Genomic DNA, 14,972 nt, shown 5'->3' on the forward strand with positions numbered 1-14,972 from the left:
CTCTCTCTCTCTCTTTTTTTTCCATTTTTTTTTCATTTACTATGATGACTATTCTAATGATGTATACTCCGTATATACCTAGGTCGATAGCCCTATATGCCAATTGTAGTCCCAATCCCGGCTTCTGATTGGCTGGCCTGAGATGCCGATGGAGAAATCGGGTGGATCCAACTTCACCTCGTCTTGTCCCTTTTTTTTCTCTCTTTCTCTCTTTCTTCTGTTGGTTTTTTTTTTTTTTTTTTTTTTTTCAATTGGCTCATTTGCAAACAATTTTTGATGTGCTTATGTTGTCTTTTTCTTTGGATCAAGCTTCATTGATCAAGGGTACAACGGCTTCACGTATACTCTTGAAATGTCGAGTTCATACGCAAGGTAAGCTTTTCTCAAGTTGGGATTCGACATGCTCTGTTGCATTATACAGTAGCACATGTCTCTTAAAATAGGTTTAACCCTGGGATTGAATACTCTTGTACTCCCAAGAACTGCAAAGTGGAATATCCATTGGTGGGATTATGATCGAGCCTAGTGGGAGTGTATCCAGAACAGCCCCATCGGTCTATATGCCGTTGTCATGAAACGCCCCCGTCGGATCCAAAGCCTCATTTTGTCCCATTGATAGGCGCCTAACGCCTGTACCATTGTACCAGATAGCTCATTCCATCTATATACTCCCTTCTCATTGGATGTTTTTTTCTCGGCTCTTTTCAACGTTCCTTTTTTTCCTTTCTTTTCTTTTTTTTTTTTTTTTCCCAGGGAGTCTTGTGGCAAATATGTAGCCTTTTTCTTATTGGTCTCGGCTCTAAGAGGCTCGGGCAAGTCACTCCAATAGGGAAAATCCAGAATTAAAAATAACAATTAGCTCTACACAAATGACACCAATTTAAATTTGCAGAGTCCAAGTGCCTCTGTTCATAGCCACACCAGGGTTCCCTGGAAAGTGGCCTATATCTTTCTTTTTCACATATAAAATTGTATATACCCGAACCCACCCGTTACCAATTTCTCTCTTTTTTTTTCTTTTCTTTTTATATAGATATAGATATATATATATTATATATATCTTTGCCAGATATACTTCCTTTTATGAAGCCACTGACATACTCAGCCACAGCCTGTTTGCCATTTGTCTGCCAAATAGTTGATTGGCTTCAATTCTCCCAGGACCACCTTAAAACCATAGTGTACACTTTTTTTAGTTCCCTTTGGGCTCTCTTTTCCTTATATCTGACTCTATTGAATGCCATTGACCAAAATACTCTCTCTCTCTCCTTGGCCTTGTCTAGACCAAGTAACACAACGCCTTTTTGAAACAAGGTATGTCAACTTTTTTTTTTTTTAATTTCCCCTACCTTGTTCTCTCTCTCTCTCTCTTTTTTCTATGTATTCTGTCTGCTAGTTCTCTGCCATGGCATTTGGAGATCTCTTTCCCTATATGTTGACTCCTAGGTATGAGCCATAAGTTTCCCCTATCTCTCATACCCACCTCTCCCCTCCCCTCAAACCTGTTACTCTATAATTCCTTGATGTCTTTTCCCATTGTCCCACCTACTCGAATTTTGTGAGCTTTGGGCTTATGGCCTAAAAGGAGGGGTGTTAGTGCGTGTGTCTGCGCTGATTTTTCCTCTCTCCTCCCCTTTCAATTTCCTCGACTTTGAATTCTCTTTTTTTCCTTCTTTTTGAACACATCTATATTTCATCGGAACTAACTTGTATAGCTTGAGTTTTGCTTTCGATCCTGATCTTATTCCCTTTTACATTCTATCCTACTTCGTTTCTATCGTGCAGAGAGCAGTCTGACTTGTGGATTTGCTAGAACGGTGGTCCCGGGCTTTGTCTCTCTACAGGTAAGGAAGACCTGGAGTAGGGGGTACGGTTTCTACAGACACTAAAATCTATAACGTAGTTCTAAACAAGACTGCAATTGAACGTTTCGTCGACGGCCCCCATGGGCAATGCTCCTCCAGAAAAGACAGCAGACGGGACAGCACCGGTATTAGAACAGGGTTAGTCCTTTCAAAATCTTTCCCAAGTCCTTTTGACTGACTAAATCGTTTTTTTCAGCTGCATCTTCTGCTTCAGCGCGACCCAATGCCAGACACCATTCCAGCTTCGCAGAAGCTCGATATGGAACCACCTCTTCGCCCTTGAATATGGGCATGACATATCCCCTCCCAGGTCATCATTCACAAGGCTCCCCATATGATCATCAGTCAATGCATCAATATCCCGCAGCCCACGGGCAAGGCATGATGTATCCTATGCCAATGCCTCCGTATGGACACAACTCCGGCATGTACGGCATGCCTTACCCAGCTTATCCGCCATATGCGATCCCTCAAGGAACTCATTACCAGCCACATGGAACCCAAATGCAAAACCTCAGTCCCGGGCAGATATCTCCCTATGCCTCGGGTTATTACCCTCATTCGCCATGGGGTCCCCCTTACGGACCGACGGTGCCCACTGGACAAATGCCCCAGGCTTCACCCCCAGTCCGTACTAATTCAACCTCGCCCTCAAAACCGGCCTCTATGCGCAAAGAAGCCGATAAACGAGTGGTGGAATTGGAATACGACGTCTCCAAGACCATCGTGGATGGATCTAATCCCATGAAATTAGCCCACCCCCAACCGCTCCTCTCTGGTGAGCTACTTTTCTTTTCTTTTCCGTTTCCCCCCCTCCTCGGACCTTTCCGCTTGTGGAAATCGTAACTAACCTGCGATTCATCCAAAGATAATACTTCCCCTTCGCAATCAGCCCCGACCGCTCCGAGTACCCCACGAGGACCACCCCGAAAGCCAAAGCAATCCGGCCACGCGCTCTGGGTTGGAAATCTTCCCCCAGGAGCCAACGTCGTGGATCTCAAGGACCACTTCTCACAAGATGCAACAAACGACATCGAGAGTGTGTTTCTAATCTCCAAGAGTAATTGTGCCTTTGTGAATTACAAGTCGGCTGCTGCCTGTGTCGCGGCGTTGGCGAGGTTTCACGACTCCCGATTCCAGGGTGTGCGTGTGGTCTGCCGATTACGAAAGGGATTCACGGCTCCAGGATCCGGGTCTGTAGGTGTGGCAGGTCCCATGGTGAATCATGCTCCCCGACCACGATTGGAGGATATTGCTACGGCCACAGCTACTCCTACGACTACTATTGCGGATCCGGGTGAGGAACATTCAAGCACATTGGAGCTTAGCTCGGCAGCTCCCGCTACGGGGAACTACCCGCCCCCGGCCCGGCTGGTCGATCGGTACTTTATTGTCAAAAGCTTGACGGTGGAGGATCTTGAGCTGAGCAGGCAAAGTGGCATTTGGGCTACGCAGTCGCACAACGAGGCGGCAATGAATCAGGCTTTTGAGGTGAATATAAACATACATGTAGTAACTTGAATGACCGAAACTGACCTTTACCCAGACCACCGATTACGTCTATTTAATCTTCTCCGCCAACAAATCGGGCGAATATTTTGGATACGCACGCATGATGTCACCAATCAGCGACGACGAAGAACTCGCCTTGGAGATGCCATCTCGGCCCGATCTTCCGCCCGGGCCTGACGACCTCGAAGTGACCTTGACAGCGGCGACCTCGACAGCGCCTCAGGGCCGAATCATTGATGATTCCGTGCGGGGTACTATCTTCTGGGAAGTCGAGTCGTCGGAAGATGAGAACGACGCCGCCAGCGAAAAGAGCGTGGAGAAAAATGCCGAACTCGAGGATCCAGAAGAGGGCCAAACCTTTGGTAAACCCTTCCGCATTCAATGGATTTCAACGGAGCGAGTGCCCTTTCAACGCACCCGTGGCCTTCGTAACCCATGGAATGCGAATCGGGAAATTAAAGTTGCTCGCGATGGCACTGAAATCGAGCCGACGATTGGCCGGAAGCTGATTCAGTTGTTTCACTTGCCTTGAAGTTTCTGGTTTCCTGATTTCCTAACCTGGGGATGATCTACCCTGTTTCGTGTCTGTGTGGTTCATCAATCTGCAGCCTGTTTCATGTCCTACAATGGCAGAAATCTTCACAGGGGATTCATTCCAGGAACAAAATAAGGGTTGAGATTTCTGGTTCAGTGTCCAGAAACTCAGATACCCAGCACATATAACACTTTTACACTTTACGGGAAACGAGCAATACACGATGTACGTCTATCTTTTACACATTTACCTCTCTTTGGGCTAGGAACATGCTTCCCCTCTTTTGTGCAGGGATTGGCGGTGGTTCTGCACGGTACCTTATAAACAGCTTGCTTATTGCGTTTTATATTGTAAATTGATGAGGACACGAAGTCATGATATACCTACACCCATATATATAGCCCTATATAGCCCTATATAACCCTATATAGCCCTATATAACCCTATATAGCCCTATATAACCTTATATAGCCTCATATAAGCTTATAGTGTACCAAATCATTCCGCTGCTAACACATTCCTTCAACTTTGGTACCGTTGAACATTCGGCCAATCATAATGCTCAGAGTAGGTCACTCAGCCAATGAGATTGGATTACATACTTACCTGAACCAGATATCGAGATGTCACGTGGATGCTCTCTCCACTTAGCGCCACTTTCCCCAGATAATGTGATGCTTAGCTTTCTTCTACGGTACCTCGAGCATTTCCCACTTTCTTCTCTTCTCTTTCTCTCTGCCGGTCTTCTAACATCGAAATTTGCCTTTAGACACATCTCTCTCTTTTTTGAACTCTTTCAACATCTTCAATTCTTTCAATATCCCCACCATTCCTCCCAGATTTCCTCCAAGTTGAGATCATACCACTCTTCTTGGATCTTACTCTACCTTCCAACTCTTCTATTTTACCAGAAGGGCGGCTAGGCCGTCCAAATCTTTCGTGCTCTCGGTTCAGACCCTCCTTCATCTGACAATGTCCAACGATCGTACCTCCCCCATCTCGGTCCCAAATGCGGAGAACCGTCCACGTCGTGGTTCCCTCGCCGACATCTTCTCCAAGCCGAGTAACCCATCCAACACTCAGGCTACAACCCCACAGTCCAACCAGCGTCGACTGTCAATTACCACGCTAGGCCTCTCGGGGCCCCCCACCCAGACGTCCGCCTTTGGCAACCGCAACTTCCGTCGAGGTAGCCTATCTAGCTCAATGGGCTCCAATGTTCCAGCTGAGGATGCCCTCGAGGACGAGCAAGGATCAGGAACTTCGCCCAACTCGCAGTTTGGGAGACGTGTCTCATTTGGTGCACAGGCCCTGCGTGATGCTCGTGCAGGAAGCATAGGCAATGGTAGAAACTACCCCCCTCCATCTGCTGTAGGCCCACGCCGTTCTCCTCCGGCCGGCTCAGCCCTCGCTACTACCAGATCTTCCGCAAGTACTTCAACGTCTCCTCTGGATGGGACTAACGCATCACGACGACCCTTAGGCGAAGGCTTTAACTGGTCAGAGGCCCTCCGCTCTCGTGCCGAGCGTGCCCCTTCCATCGGCGGCCCTGTCTCCCCGCAGGCAGCTCAACGTTCCGGCTACCACCAGCGTGCCGCTTCCATCGCGTCGATGGAACAGCCTAGCCGGGAAATGCCCCGTCAGCCTAAGCAGAACAAACCGGATTTCTTCCAGGAGAAGATCTTGAGAGGTGATTTCATGGACTAGAAATCTAATCCTCACTTTCCAAGGGAAGTATATCCTGATCAGTGCTACCGGGCCCTCTCTGGCTTCTTTTCTTTCAGTTTTACTCCTTTCTGTTTTCTGCATTCGGCGCCAAAAGTCTCAACAGGCTTGTACCAAATCTGGGTATCCATCCTCTGGATGTGTCCTCCCAGCTCTTTCCTCTTTCTGCAAATAGGTGGAATATGTATCAAAATGATTCATGGAGGATGATCAGCTTTTCGTTTCTAACTCTGGGATCGGCGTTTTCATATGTTTCTGTGCCTTCTTCCTTACACATCCTGGTGATGATGAGTTTATTCTTTATGACTACCAAATTGACATCCACTATTCACTGGTTATTGGACTATGAATTGCATCTTGAAGTACTCTATATCTATTCTGTTCTGATCAGTATATACATACACTGAACTTCCCCCGTATGTTCATTACTTCCCAATATCACGCGAGCTTCTCCCTTTTTCTCCTTGCATCCTTCCTTCGGACCATATACAGACACTTCAACTTTTCGTGTCACCCCAAGGTCAACCAACCCTCAAGCCATTTGCGAAGAAGGTCCAGTCCCAGCAGCATCTTCCGCAGTCTCAGCATGTGAATGTCCAGGTACCTCTGCCGCCTTCTTGCTCGCTGCGCTTTCCTCCTCCTTGTTATACTTCTTTGCAACTTTCCGATCCATGAGCTGATCGGTCGTGAGTCGATTCTCCGGCTCTGGCGGCTTCCACTTGCTGCTCTTCCACGGCGGTACACGCATGATATACATCATATCCATCTCCTCAAGCGTCTTATCCTTGCCCTCAATGACAAAGAAGTAAACGATAATCACCGCGAAAAACAAACATCCAGCGAACACATATCCATATGCAAAGTCAATATCATCAGTGATGAATGGCGTGAAGAATCCAATTAGGAAATTCCACAGCCAATTCGACGCCGTCGCCATCGCCATAGCACGTGCCCGGTATCGGGATGGGTACAGCTCGGCCACGATCGCCCATACCATCGGGCCCCACGTCATCGCAAACCCGGTGATGAACAGACACGCAAATACAACCATCGCTTTGCCTGCTCCGGGTGTATTTGGTGGGTTCTTCACGTCAAGCGAGAAGTGACCCACAGACGCAAATACCATAAAGCAGACGAACATCCAGATACCGCCGGCGATCAGAGACTTACGTCGTCCGAAGTGCTCGATCACGTATAGTCCGCCAAAGGTTGTGCCAAAGTTCACTCCGCCTAGGATCATCTGCGTCACGTATGTGTTACTGATTCCCGCTCCGTTGAAGATCACCGTTCCCTAATACATATTAGCCAAGCTCGATGTGTATCATATCGCTTTCGAAAAAAAAAAACACTCACATAGTAGAAGAAATAGTTGGCACCCGTCAGCTGCTGCAGAGCCTGAAGCACAATGCCAAGTATGATACGATACATCATGCGCGGCGCCTTGAACATTTCAAACCAACCGCGGAGCCCGCCTCGTGCCCCCTGCTCGGCCTCTAGCTGCTCCTCGATCTCGGCAATCTCATGCACGATCACCCGGTGATTCTCGGGTATGCCGTACAGCTTCGACATGGTGCGTCGCGCGCGGTCCACGCGGCCATTTCGGTAGTCAAATCGAGGGCTTTCCGGAAAGAAGAGGATGCCAATTCCAAGGACAAGGCCCCAAAAGAACGTGATACCAAGTGGGATTCGCCACGATCCCGTGTTATCCATGCTTTCTGTGCCGTAGTTGATGCAGTTGGCGACGAATATTCCCAGTGTCACGAATAATTGGTAGGAGCTGGGAGTTGTGTGAGGGTTATTGATGTGCACAGCAATGTTTAAAGTTGGAAGATCACTTACCACACCATCGCTCCTCGAATATGTCGTGGTGCAATCTCACCCTGGTACATGGGTACCAGTAGTGAGCAAGCTCCTACGCCGAATCCGGTTATGAATCGTCCCATCATGAACTGGTACCATTTTCCTGCTGGCGAGGAGATCTGGATGATCAGTCCGACATGGAGGATGATACACCAGAAGAAGATGGACCATTTTCGGCCAATTCGGTCGGTCAATGGTCCGGCGAGGAGAGCTCCTATCAATGTACCGATGGAGAGCTGGAAAGCGTTAGGTTTTCATTCGCGTACTTTCTTCGAATTCGCCTTTCAAAGACATGCAACAATATGCACTCACCAGGGAAACAATCAATCCAGACCGGACATTGTTGAAGTGATACGTCCCATCAGGCCTCAGCAGCGCAAACCGCTGCTTGAAGTTTCTCATCTCCAAAAAGCCCGAGATCTGGCCAGTATCATATCCAAAAATAATACCACCGATCGAGACAAACGCACCTAATAGCAGTGACCTCCACGTCACCCATGGCACATGCGACTCATCCAGGCCGATGCCTCTCTTTTCGTTCTCACGATCTGCCACCGCCGACTCCCCGGACAAGTCCGTCAATGGTGGAGACTTGGACTTGTTGAGAAATGGGATTTTCATGGAGATGGGAGAAGTGAAGGTTTATCTACAATATATAGATGTAGTCTCATGTGTTAATATAGGTCTGGGTTCATTCGGATGGGGTTGGCATTAAAGGTCCAGAAATCATGTCCAGGGCTATCTTGCGTATTATAAAGACCTGGTCTAGGTCGAGTGTCTTTGCATCGTCATATTGCCACTTCCGGAACAGTTCTCAGGTTTTAGAAGATCGTCACATTGAATGCGCCGCCTTGTGTATTATATTATCTTCCCTGATGTTGGCGATCTATGTATGATATTTTCATGAACAGTACACCAGAAGTTGCTTATACTATAGTTGACCATGTACATGATCTTTGTCGATGTATATACCCATAATCAGACTCCGTGGTAGATATGTCCGAGGTAATCGGTATGTCGTGGTGCCGACGAAGTCGTGACGTCAATACTTTTTCTATCGAAAAATGATCTCCGACGGCCCTAGAAAATATCGTTGGTCATAATTATGTGTATATGTGCGGATTATAATAGACCGACGATACCCGTGCGGTAGAATGGCAAGTAGAAACATACAAAAATGCAATTCAGTTCTCTAAAGCGAATGGCCCAAGTAAAACAGTCTCAGTAAGGAATGCCGTTCGTCATCAGTTGGAACTGATCATAACCCTTAGTCGACACGCTCATGTACGACTTGCGCACAAGTTCTCGCATGTACTCAGCTGCATCGCGCTCGCTCTTGTCCAACACAAACCGGTCACGGAAATTCTTCAGAGTCTCGGGCTTGAAGCACGGAAGACCACTGTCAAGCATGAGAGAGACTATATGGGCCAGCTTCGTGCTATAAGGCCGAGATGCGAGGAATGCCTTCACCACCAACGACTCGAACCATCGATATGGTTGTGTGTTGGTCGGGTTGTGGGAGCTACCTGGCAGGTTGATGCCCGAGTTGCCGCCCTGGTGATGGGCTGGGTCGTGGGTTCCGCTCATGACGGCGACCATTTCGGAGGTCAACTTGAAAGGCGCGCGCTCGAATCGCACTCCACCCGGTGCAATATCGAAGCAGAATCCGAAGTCAATATGGATGATATGGCCGGCGTCATCAATCATGATATTCCCGTTGTGTCGGTCCTTGAATTGCAGCAGGTAAGAGATGACTGAGTAGGCGGCCATACTCTTGACGAAGTTGGTGCGCGCTTCTTGGAATCGGATAGATTCTTCGCCACCGTATTTCGACACAAAGTAGTCGTATAGCCCGTTGACGGCCTCGCGGCCGAGCATATCTCGAGAAATGGAGTTGGGGAGCACATCAATCACACCACAGCCAGGCGCGGTCGAGGTCACCCGGTAAGGGTAGACCCAAACGTCTAAGCCAATACTGGTGAAGATGCTTCTGAAGGCCGCAATCATCTGTAGGGCAAGCATGTCCTGACGGCAGTCGTCACCGACCTTGAAGATAGCCGACTGCCAAACTTCATATGTCTCCTGCTCAGGTTCAGAATGATTCGTCAATTGACGTTGGTGGTGGTGGTGGTGGTGGTGGTCACCGGCATTAGCCTCAGCCTTTTCGATCAATCGTGGTCTTGTCTTCTGGATTCGGAACGTTGCCATATAAGGCGCCTTCGCATGACTTTGCAAAGGCTTACCAGACTTGCGGTCAATACCAACGACCACACCGTCAGGGTTGCTGGGAAGGTACACTCCAACTTCCACTTTGATCTTACGCAACTCTTCCTCAATTTTCTCCTTCTTCTCGGGCTTACTCCTCTTGATGTAGGGGCGAAGTTTGCCGGAGACACCCGTGACTTCATTGAAGAAGGAAAATTCTCTCTCGTAGAAGGCACGCTCCTCATCCGAGAAGCTTGAGATCAAGTTATCTAGGAAACGGTCGAGCGTATCCTTGATAGGGTCCGGCTGTCAAGGCAGGATGTTAGCAAAGGGTGGTTAAGCTTCGACAATGTCAATACTTACAATTTGAGAATCTTCGTCTTTGAAGGAGTTGGCTTTCATGTTCCAAATGACCTGGTGGGCAAACAGTTGAGACAACTTGGCTGTTTCGAGGATGTAACGGTCTACATAGCCTAGAGCATCGAAGCGTAGAGCCTGAACGAGTTGTGGCACAAAGTAGAACCGAACATCCATCGAATAGCTCTCCAACGCCCGCATCGCGTACTGCAAGATGTAAGGATGGTTGCCGTAAGCGGGCATGAAGTATGTAATAGCCTCCGTGGGAGTAACGGGGGCCCAGTACAGCATGTACTTCAACTGAGAGCCGACATCAGCGGGCAGACAGTTGTCAAACATAATCTCCAGAGCGCTTGGCTCCTCAATGACCTTCTCGGGAAAATTGAGTATCAATGATCTAAGGTCAGCTTGCATTTTTGGCGAGGGGAACCGGGCAGCCATCTGAATAGCCAACCCTGCATTTTCCGCCCAGGCAAGCCGAAGTAGATATACGGGGCTTTCATCGGGATGCTTGCCTCCAATCGAAGGCATGTGGTGCTTTCGCTCCGGGTCCAGGGGGAAGAGCCAAACTCGAAGCCGAGATCGTTCATTCTCCACGAGTATTTGAAGCAGATCTTGTTTGGCCTGCAACGACTTGTACGATCCTTGCGTATGAGCAGCGATACCTGAAACGCCTCGTAAGGCCGCAGTCACCTCGCTCAGAACTCTATCCTCCGCCTTGATCTGCAGCCGGTTGCCTCCAAATGACCACCGTGGAGGGTGCTTGAACCAACTCAAAGCAGCAGACAGAATCTGGTCCTTGAGTTTCCAAGATGCGCCACTATTCCGGGGGCTAAGATGCCTTAGAACCTTGAGGCCGAGGAGCACAATACGGAAATGGATTTCCCTCGCCAATGGATGGCCCTTGGTCTTTGAGAGTCCAACAACGGTACTGCCAATCAAGCGACAAAACAGCTGTTGATCTTGCAGATTTCCTAGGCGGATCGCATTGAAATGGCTCTCGAAGAAATGAAGAACTCGCAGGTGCGGCGAGAGGGTGTCTTGGGCTTTTTGCTGCATGCGAAGCATAAGATCTTTGTCAGTTGGCAGAAGTTCAATCTTAGTATGCAGTGGATCAAGGTATTCAAAAGTAGGATCGAACATTCCTTTGCGGCGTTTCATGCTTCTCTCCCAAGCCTCGATCACCTCGCATAGGATCCGTGGCTCGGTGTTTGGATTCTCGTGGATGACACCAAGCCAAAGAGATACACCAAGCTTGACTGTCTCCTTGGTGAAAATCTGGAAAGGCAATGCAACCAAGTAGTGAACCACGGAGAGTCGTGGCTTGCTGGTACTGCAAATAAGTCCCGCGGCCTGCCGAAGGACATCCCTGACTTCCACGAGGGGGATATCCTCGCCCGAAATGCTCTTTTTATATAGGCGAGAGAGGGTCTCTTCCAAAGAATCGGCAGACTCAGGCAAAATATTAACACGGGGCTGTTCAACATAGCCGCTACAAGTATCTCCCTTCAACCCGCCGAGAGAAGGTATCTCTGGACGTCGATACTTCTGGCGTGTCGTATACAGTGCCATGAAATCAGATGCGACATTGAAGTCTCTGCTGCCATGGCCGTCAATTGAACCAAGCCGCGGGTCACTTTGTGGGATATAGGAGCCCATTTCGAGAGCGAATGAACGTCCCATCGAAATGTGTCCGTAGCCACCATCGTCGTCATATTCGGAAAGATAGGTCTGGAGTAGTCCCTTGACATCTAATGGGGCAATATTCAGGACGGTTGTCACCCAGGTCCTGGCCCGCTCATGGAACCGATTCAGAGTCGCCCTTCTCAACGCGTAGTTGTCGGGTAATTCGACCTCGACTATTCCCATGGGAGACACCAAGGATGGCTTCCACTCAAACTCATCGAGTTCTCCTTGAAGACAGGAAGACCACATGACAGTCAGAATCTCAAGCAAAGCAAACAAAGAATGCTTTTCACACAAGGCAGAAGGGCATTCGCGAATGATTTTGTCAGCACATTGCGCCGCAATACTTTGAACTCTTTCTATACGATGACAGCAAGCCACCAGGAATCCAGCAAGCTGCTTGGACAGGTACGGGGTCGAAAAGTCATCGTGCTCTCCAGAAAGTGTAAGAGACAAATAACAGGTAACCGCCTTGTCAGCAACAGCATTCATACATACGACCATCTCCGGAGTGGCCAAAGCTGGGTCAAGGAAATAACTGAGCGTCTTGGTAGAGTCCCCCGAGGAGGCACGGAGGCTCTCAACCAAAACCACGGCGTTAAGAAACACTGCTCTTGAATAGTCCAATCTCTTGATATCGGATTCTCGGCCGGGAAGTTCAGAAATCAAAGCTCTCTTCTGTTCCATGGCTCGTTGTGGTCCCATCCCACGTCTGAGCACCGTGTTTAATTCCACGTCGCTCTCCAGAGATTCCATATGGTTCTCGGCAACCAAAGGAGGAGAATGATGTGCAAGAAGGCGGAGTTCCTTCTGATGCCGTTGGGCAACACTGGAACTGAGGGATATTCCGTGTATAGCGATATTGAACCAAGCATCTCGGAATAGAGTCAAAATGGCTTCATCATACTCCAAGGCTGATCCAGGAACCCCGGTAGAAGTACCATTGGAAGACACAAGCAGAGCTAGCGGTTTCAATAGAGGGGTGATATCATCCGCGGCAAAAATTATTTCCTTGTGGCGCTCATATTCAAGGTCTGGCACATCACCCTTATTGATAATGCTCTCCAACAAATGGACGAGATAAAGCCTGTGGAGTGGCGACTTCTGATCCAACGAGATTGAAAGGTAAGCCATAGCACATTGAACAGCATCAGAAACGGTATTCAGTCCCTTGTTAACGCCATCAAGGTATATACGTGCATAAAACTTCAATAAGAGCTGGAACTCGGCTTGCCCGCCGCTCAAAGCAAGAACGGCAGTTTCTTGGATAATGAATGCATCAACTGCGACATTGAGCTTGCCAATCTTTTGCAGAAGCATAGACTGGGCCAATGCGCTGATTTTACCATCGTGGCAATTAGTCGCAACTGTGACGATGGCATGGATGACATTCCTGTATGTGATAGTGTCATCTTCGCCATTTGCCGAGAGCGAAGTCTGGCTTGCATTTTTAGGGTATGCCTCGAGGTTCATGCCGGGCCCAGTGTGATCTCCAATGAGTTGGTCTTGGCTAGATTGATCCACGTTCGTGCTCGGGCTTAGCGCATTACCAAGGGAATAAAGTGTAGTAATCACAGCGTCCTCGGAAAGAATAGTGAGGACCTGCGCGAGGCACCGAGAAGCAACGGCAACGGTCGTGCGAGCTGACACACCTCCCTGGGCGAGGAACCTCAAAAGGCAGCGTCTTCCAATAGATGCACCATTTGGAGACATTCGTGCAAGAATGGCGGTACACTTCAAAACTGTCACTGAGAGGTCTACGTTCGACATTTGCTGGGAGTCAAGCAGTGTATCCTCAAGCCAGGATAGCAGTACTTCGTTGTTGGCTGCATCTTCGCCAAGAATCACGCAGTTCAGGAAGCCTACCAGGGCATGTCCCTTAACAGAGAAGGCAAGGTGTTGTTGCCAAGGGGATCCGACTTGTAGGTAATCAGAACCATCCTCTAGCAAGTGAATTTCCTCGCTAATGATATCCGTGACGCGCTCGACCAGGGAGACATCCGTCTCGTCATAGCTTTTGGCAATACCTACGCCAGTCATGTAGTCATCCAAGAGTTGCTCGTCAGTCAGGTGCTGGAACCCGATCAGCGAGGCTACGCATGATTTCACAAAGCGCATGTATCCTTCTTGCACAAGCATAGCCCCTAATGGGCGACCGTGAGCAGCGTATCGACGGGTGTATTTTCTCCAGTCTTTGAGAGCATGCTCCGCGACGTTTGCATTGCGGAGAGTGGACGAAGCCGTCTCCACTGCAATTAGGAATGGCTCGGACAGCATCGCACGCAGATTATCGACAATGTGTAGCTTTTCGCTTGCATGCCAGATTGAAGTGTATTCTGCGGAGGCTTCCATAAACCCCACAAGGGAAACGGCGATTGACAAGACGGCAACAGACTCATGTATAACGCCCTGTCGCCCCGCCTCAGATCTAGAATATTGGAAAGGTGTGACCGCATTGATAGCCTCGGCGCAGTTGTTTAGATATGCGTGCACAGCCTCGAGGGCCGTCTGTCGCAAATCTGGATACTTAGTTCCCAACGACAAAAGCGCGAGAGTCAGGTTGTTTGTGAGGGTTTCCCAAGGCGACGGCTTTACACCATGGAGGAAGGGCGAGGACCGAAATAGCTGGCTGTGGGATTCCGGCAGATATCGAGAGAGTTGCAGTGCCAACTGAGCAGCATTTTCTGAATCGTTCACCGAGGAGGCCGCCTTGCAGAGAGCCAGGAGGACATCTAGTTCGCGGATTCCCTGTCCAAACTTTAGCCTGTACTCACTACACGGGGGTCGGCAGCGTGGGGGAAGGAACGCACCATTGGAACCTGGGATATTGGGGCCTGTTGCCTCAAGACTCCATTCAGGTCACCATCATGCTCCGAAGTCGGTTGAGACTGCTCCGCGAGGCGAACAAGCTCGGATACATCTCCATCGCGGGCACGCGGCTCAACCGCTAAAGCAGCGAGCTTTTGGAAAGCGAGTCGTCTAATTCCACCTGAGAGGCTGTGGTTATCCATTAGTATGATATGCAAAAATCGAATAATGACACATACCCGTCCATGATGAAGAACCTAAGGGCCTAAGGTTGGGAATGGGGAAACCTGGAGAATGAGGTCAGGGGACAGCACGTGTTTGAAAGACACAAACCTAGGTCCGACCACCAAGGCTTCTATTTGTTGACATATCTATAATTTATACTACTTGATATACAACAAACGGATTTAATAAGTATA

General features: G+C 48.9%; 4 protein-coding genes across 4 annotated transcripts; 2 read left to right on the forward strand and 2 right to left on the reverse strand.

Annotated features, from left to right (window-relative positions):
* Positions 1–1,945: 1,945 nt before the first annotated feature.
* N7500_009501 (putative YT521-B-like splicing factor) lies at positions 1,946–3,909 on the forward strand (the record flags this gene model as incomplete). Its single annotated transcript, XM_056680640.1, has 4 exons — positions 1,946–2,003; positions 2,062–2,643; positions 2,734–3,356; positions 3,412–3,909. The coding sequence occupies 4 exons, from the start codon at positions 1,946–1,948 to the stop codon at positions 3,907–3,909; spliced, it is 1,761 nt and encodes a 586-aa protein (XP_056528022.1).
* Positions 3,910–4,884: 975 nt separating this feature from the next.
* N7500_009502 (uncharacterized protein) lies at positions 4,885–5,619 on the forward strand (the record flags this gene model as incomplete). The annotated part of the gene is made up of 1 exon (XM_056680641.1): positions 4,885–5,619. One exon carries the CDS (start codon positions 4,885–4,887, stop codon positions 5,617–5,619), a length of 735 nt encoding a protein of 244 aa, XP_056528023.1.
* Positions 5,620–6,169: 550 nt separating this feature from the next.
* N7500_009503 (sugar porter family MFS transporter) lies at positions 6,170–8,118 on the reverse strand (the record flags this gene model as incomplete). Its single annotated transcript, XM_056680642.1, has 4 exons — positions 6,170–6,928; positions 6,991–7,414; positions 7,477–7,733; positions 7,810–8,118. The coding sequence occupies 4 exons, from the start codon at positions 8,116–8,118 to the stop codon at positions 6,170–6,172; spliced, it is 1,749 nt and encodes a 582-aa protein (XP_056528024.1).
* Positions 8,119–8,718: 600 nt separating this feature from the next.
* On the reverse strand, positions 8,719–14,800 carry stt4 (1-phosphatidylinositol 4-kinase STT4; the record flags this gene model as incomplete). Its single annotated transcript, XM_056680643.1, has 4 exons — positions 8,719–10,008; positions 10,066–14,493; positions 14,556–14,742; positions 14,793–14,800. The coding sequence occupies 4 exons, from the start codon at positions 14,798–14,800 to the stop codon at positions 8,719–8,721; spliced, it is 5,913 nt and encodes a 1,970-aa protein (XP_056528025.1).
* Positions 14,801–14,972: the final 172 nt, after the last annotated feature.

Source organism: Penicillium coprophilum (genome assembly GCF_028826855.1).
Source record: "Penicillium coprophilum strain IBT 35676 chromosome Unknown utg000006l_segment0_segment0, whole genome shotgun sequence".
NCBI lineage: Eukaryota > Fungi > Ascomycota > Eurotiomycetes > Eurotiales > Aspergillaceae > Penicillium > Penicillium coprophilum.